Below are 6,489 nucleotides of genomic sequence, written 5' to 3' on the forward strand. Positions count from 1 at the left end.
GGCGCGCCGCCCCCTCCAGACGGGGTTTTGGCGCCCCCTCTGGTGCTGCGCCCCTATGCGTTGCATACCCTGCATACCCACTTTTTGCGCCACTGAGTGAATGCACCATATCTAAAGACTGGTAACAGTACCCTTCAGTGTGGACGCTATTACTGAGAGAGGATGATTGAGCACCATCTTCAGTGCCAGTAAGGTGCATAAAATGAAGTCATAAGGTACTTAATTCCTCCGTGCTGCTGAAAGGATTTTTGTTCTTTTTTTTTAACTTTCTGACAGTTGTTAAGATTAAGATGCGTAATCATGGCATCAAAGTATTGTTTTTACAACTATGAGAGCAACTGTCCGGCATCTCAAAAGTTCAAACAACATCTGAACTTCGACCCTAAGTAGCAAATGAGATGAACAGAAGGTTTCATGGATGCAGAGCGGGATTAAAGAACAGCAGCAGGAGGAAGATCAAACAATCTCTTCCATCACTCATAATAGGCAAGGATCATATCCCAGACTCTAACATCTCTTTGCCCAGCTTTAAAGATTTACAGCAAAGCATAGACTTAAAAATGAGCAGCAAAGGCAAGTGAGGTGGATTAGCAATGCTTGCCGTCAGCTGACTGTGTCATGTTACTGTGGAATATTGGAATATTGTCCTGCTATAGTGTCATGACCTTCAAGTTTACTGTTAATCACTTTGCAAAACTTTTGTCTAAAGGACATTTTAGAATGTAAATACTCATGCATTGAACTCAAAATTAATATACAGCTCAAAGCTTAATAAGCACCACTAAAGATCAGTGCGACAAGATAACCATCTGATATTTACCAATTGTCTCAGCAATATTCTTGAAATATTTCCCAACTTAAATGTTCTGATTGAAATATAACAAGCAATAACAGCAGGAGAGCAAATGAAAAGTACAAGGTGTTGTGGCTGGGATGGCAGCAAGTGTTGGGTTGTGTTGTCATTATGGTGTCTAGCAGCACAGAGAGCCTTTCAAGCATTTCCCTCTTTGTTTACTGTGCTCACTAACAGCCCAATGATGTCATATAGCCTGCTCTTGATATCCAATCACTGGGGTGTTCCATACCCCCCCCCATCCTCTCTTTTTTCTCCCACCACAGGCTAACTGGATTGTTGACTGCTTCACATAAGTGAAGCGACCCAACACTGTACTTTTCCAGTCAACAGCAAGAAGAGGAAAAACAAACTTTTTTTTTGGGCCTGGAGCCTGTCGTCCCCCTCAACCCCATCTTTGTTTCTCCCTGGGACATGCCAGTCATTTGCGGCATGCCAAGCTAAGAATCCCCATGCTAGACTCAACCCACAGAAAACAAATAATTCAAAAACAGAAACTGATGCTAAGGATCGCCAGGTTTTAGATCAAGACCAAAGCTCATTTTAAAATGTTGCTCTCTAAATGGAAAAAGTTTAAAAATGACCGGCAAATTTTAATTATTTTTTTTTAAGTAGGTGCAAAGACTAGAATTTTGTGGCCAATTTCTGTTTTTGGTCAGCATTGATTTTTATTGATTCTAGTTTCCATTTATTCACACAGAAGCCACAAAAACAAGTGTGACAGAATGGAGTCTGTGTAAAACATTGTAAGTGCTATAAGATAAGAACAAAATTATTAGAGCATTCATATTCTATTTAGTGTAATACCAGCCTTTAGCAATAGTAACTATAAACAGCAGTATTTTTTGAGTACCACCTGTTCAAGCTTTCTATCACTGTAAGACATGTGGCAAAACTCAAGTTTTAGAAAGCAAAGAGATTATAAGATGGACAAGTCAGCAAGTTAAGTTGCTTTATTGAAACCAACGAAGAAGAAAAGACACATACCAACACGCAAGTTATCTATTCCTTTCCCTTAAATCACATCACTATCTTAACACTCACCAGCATGTTTTCCTAATATCATGCAGCCAAAATCCCCATAAGAATATGGAGTCTTAACTTAGCTCTGGCATTTCCAAACGGCTGCACGGCATGAGGAAAATATGTAATTGTGAAATTACTGCTCAGAATGTTCATTAGGATTAACCCCTGTTTTTTGGGTCATTTCTGCTTTAGTTTCTTAGCTACTAAAGATATACAAACAATGTGGGCATTAAGGGAAGCAAGAATCCTGGTTCAACTGGTCGAATATCAATAACCAGACACTGAATGACTGACCCTTAAGATATGATAGACTTTCAAATATTGTGTCAAAGTAGTTCTTTGTAGTTGTGATATTGAACTTTGTAGCTAAAGATATTGTAATGACAACTGCAACTCCAGATTTCACCGTAAACCTTTCTGAATCCAGAATGTTGCGTAACAGAGCAACCTTTCTGTTATCTACTGAAAGTTTCACTCTTTCTTTAAGCAGTATCCTGTATAAAAATCAACATGGTTCTATAGAAATGTGGTTAAACATAATCTTACATCTTTGTGCTTAAACTTTTTATACAACACCATACTACAACTGGAACAGCTAACTTTGAAAATTCTTCCTGCAGTAATAGCTTTCAAGCTGAAGAATGTTATCATCATGTAAGGTATGTTGAGATTACCGATTAGAAAACGATCCAATTTTTTAAGATTTTAAGTTAATTTTTTGCTAATAAAACATAAAACAAGTGTGATTCAGAAAATGAAACATTTTGCAAACTAGTTGGGACTGCCTTACAAACATAATATTGTGTAGCTGGATCTAGTATTATACATTTAAAATTTTACATGAATCACAAACTGTTAAAAGTGTAACTTCTGAATTTCCCATTTTAGCCTAATCTAATCGTCCATATTGAATAGTTTATAAAAAGATAAACCAAAGCGAGATTTAGCCTGATGATCCAATGGAGTAGTTTCATAATACCTGCATCTCCAAATAAGTCCATTTTATTTACTAAACAGATTCACAGAAAAAGATTCACATAGGACTGAAGGCTACATAAAAAACACACACACAAAAAGATTTTCTTATTAATACAAAAGTTAACAAGGTGTAACTAAATGCTCTGGACCAAAATGCTTAGCGCATTCTGATGCATGAGGTTTACCAGCCAGTCTCTGCAAGAGGTCCCTGGAAAATTAGCTCCACATATGGTTATACAACTATTACAGCAGTGACTCCACCTTGTCACAGTTGAAACAAGCCCTCCCAAACGCCTGCTCAATTCCCCTGGCAGGACAACAAGAAACAACAGCCCAAACTCACACGCATACACACATACACACACTCTGTTGGAATGTAGGGCCAAGAGTGCATCCAATTTTTAGAGACAAAAGAATTACTGCCAATGTTTATATGCTGTGGCGGTGCCAATTCTGCAATTATGTAGCAACATGCACAGAGCCTGGCAAGTTATTACTGGTTCGCCCTGCACTTTCAATTCTCTAAAATAAAGGATATCTAAAAAAGTTTTACAGTAAATCCAGCTTATTTCCAGTGGCTGACATTGCATCAGACTAAACCAGCAGAGTGCATCTAAGGTACGCTGCCTCATAAATCAGAAATCTATTTGACAGTAAATGTCCAAGCTTTAAGCGCAGTTCAAAGCTAACAGAAGGAATAAAAGGCTGTAGTGTGAAGTCAAAGTGTAGGGAGTCAAATTCACTTGCACTGTCAACATGCTAACTGTTACAAAGCAAGCCTGACATTAATTACTTTTATTATTTTTCATAACTATTTACTACCTTTGGGAGGGAATGCGTCCTGGAAAGCTCACCACACGGCTTCGTGTTGTCAGGGTTACAAAATCTGACAAGTTCAAGCCATAGCTACGACGTGTTTGTGTGAAAGGTGAGCCTCGCTAAATGAGTCTACCAGAAATTAAACATTATTCACGCAACATAAATTTTCTTAATGGGACTTGCACAGTAAATATCCTTATCAGGCTTGTTGAGTTCGGGCCTCCTCGTTCTAATCCAGGCAGAGGTCACAGAGGTTAGATACACCTACACTTATTCAAAGAACATTAATTATACATCTATCTGGTCACCCCTTAAATCTCAAGACAGTTTAGGAGTGTTCATGGTTGATCTTTAACATTTAAAAAAAATGTTGGAGACAGTCCTGAATGACTTTTTTTCCCACTTTTTTTAATAGGAGTAAACTCTGTCCCTTAGGGCAAGAGCTAAACTGTGCGGAGACTATTTTAAGAATGCACATCACAGTGACAGTCAGCTGTCAGACACGTCTGAAGCCTTGTTCTTGTTTATCTGAGCTAATTTTGGCACTAAATAAAATCAATGGCAGTTCAATGTGTCATTTCACACAGCCTTTAGCAATAGTAAGAGGAAAAACAAACTTTTTTGGTGAACTATCTACGAATCGGGTGGCCTCTAAAGGCAACTGGATTTTATTTAAAGCTATTAAGAGCAAAATGTCGACATTTGATTGGTTCCAATAGATTTTATTTAGATGAAGCAGAGTAAATTGAGTTAAACACACACACACATGCACACACACACACACACAAGAAACATTCAAACTTTCAACTGGGACATTTTTAGAAAAAACAACAACAACAAAAAACTATGCATCATTTTCATTCCACTTCATTATCGCATGAAATTCTTATCACTACATGAAAGTCAGTGGCTGTAACGTGACAAAATGTGAAAAATCTCATTAGGGATCAAAACACAAAGTTGTATTTATGTGTAAGAAATCACCCAGATTGACTGTATTCTGCACCGTTTTAGTTCCCATCTTCCTGCGCAGGCATAGGTTCTAACTTTTAGCTGGACGGTTTAGCTTGCCTTTGTGTTCAAGTGCCACTTTCTTTTCAGAGGCTGGCGATATGAGGAGACACAGCAGGTAGGTAGGTCTGCTCCAACCAATAGCTCTTCAGGTCACGTTTTGCATGCAAAGCCCATTGCAATTTAAATAATTAATTGAGATGCTATTGCTGTACAAACAGTGACTTTTATTAATCTTCATTTCCTAGATATTTTTTGTCCTATAGCCTTATCTGAAGTCCCCATCTTCCTCCAAGAGATTTAGCATCACAGCCACTGAATAAAGATGCCTGTTGTGGACTTTAAGGGACATTTATACAGCCTGGACCAACTATCGCATCCAAGCAGTTCTTTATCATCTCAATATTTCACACACCAATAAAGATTCAATATTTAAAACACATTTATCTTCATTCTTAAACAATAAGAATTTAACCTTGAGATATTTTACATGTAAAATGTGCAACCCGTTATCTTATATCACTAGGATTAATATTTGTGATTTAAAAAAAAAATTCTGATTGTGACATCATTGATATTTTAATTAAGGTTCAAAGGCCAAGAAACAGCATGTCATGTTGTGTTCAAGATAATAGGCATAAAAGGTTTTTTTTTTAATCACTTTTGTTTGCCATAACTTTGAAGTGATTGCATGCCATTATGCGTTATTTACTACCTTTAATAATAAACTGTCAGTTTCATTTACACATCAGCTTTTATTCTAACCCTGTTTCATTTTCAAGATTTGATGTTCCCCGTTAATTTAAGTGTATTATCAGCAGAGCTATGTTCTTTAAGGCAACAAATTGCAAAAAGTTAAATATTTTTGTTGTGCAAAGTCTTTCACCGATTAATCATATGTTTAAAATGGACTTTTAGTCCAATTTGTGTTCAGGGTCTAATTCAGATTATGGAAAGAGCTAGACTATAAATGTCTTTCAATGTCGCCAAAGAGGAAGTGGTCTTTGATTCCTAATGTACTATATAATGCATAGAAAGCTAATAATAGGAGGAAGCTAAAAGACAGATCAATAACAGGGAACATTAGCTGCCCCCCAAGGAAAGGAAGAGGTGGTTTGTAGAACTGGGAGGACGAGGGGGAACTGGAAATTGTTGAGTGCTGTTCAGGAAGACTAAAATTGCGATTTCAACATAAGATAAGAAGTTTCAAAAAGATGTAAGAAAGAGATAAAAGATCTTCAAAGGAACAATCCCAGGTCTAACTGTATCATCAATCAGTGCATTTTCATCAGGAGAAAGATTATCTTTGGGACAACCAGGAGCCTTAGCAATGATGATAATGGGAGGGCTTCTAGGCTTCTATTGCCGCCACCTGCATGGACCTGAAGCAAGCCTGGCTAAACCTGGACTAAACACCATCACTCATCTTGGCAACTTTTCTTTATATATATATATATATATATATATATATATATATATATATATATATATGCACATGAGATATGAAAACTCCAATCACGACCTGCATGTAGGCATGTACAAAGCCGCTGAAGGCTGCTGGCTGTGTGTGGTAGCTACGTCTGGATGCGCCGAGTGCGGTATGTAAACACGTATGCTCGCTTGGCAGGATACTCACAGCTGCTACTCCAGGACTTGAGGAGAGATTTGATGCTGATCTCAAAGAAGACCGAATCTTGCAGGCTCAGCATGGTGGCTCGCAAAAGTTAAGGCTCATAAGGCACGGTGCTCACGGGGTTCAGAATGTTCTCATTTCACGCCATCCCACAAAAAAAAAAAATATA

At 37.7% G+C, this 6,489-nt stretch overlaps 1 protein-coding gene across 11 annotated transcripts in view; it reads right to left on the reverse strand.

Moving 5' to 3' along the window:
* Positions 1-6,489, reverse strand: part of fryl (furry homolog, like) — an 84,868-nt gene that overhangs the window by 56,216 nt on the left and 22,163 nt on the right. For 2 of the 11 annotated variants that reach the window (XM_008407500.2, XM_008407499.2), the window contains exon 1: positions 6,324-6,465. The exons of 8 other annotated variants lie outside the window; for them this stretch is intronic. In XM_008407500.2, coding sequence (XP_008405722.1) covers positions 6,324-6,396 — 73 coding nt within the window. In that variant the 5' untranslated portion in view covers positions 6,397-6,465. Of the gene's footprint in view, positions 1-6,323; positions 6,467-6,489 lie in introns of those variants that run through there. One more of the 11 variants, XM_017304413.1, reaches the window with a different exon arrangement.

This window comes from Poecilia reticulata, linkage group LG4, assembly GCF_000633615.1.
Source record: "Poecilia reticulata strain Guanapo linkage group LG4, Guppy_female_1.0+MT, whole genome shotgun sequence".
Classification (NCBI taxonomy): domain Eukaryota; kingdom Metazoa; phylum Chordata; class Actinopteri; order Cyprinodontiformes; family Poeciliidae; genus Poecilia; species Poecilia reticulata.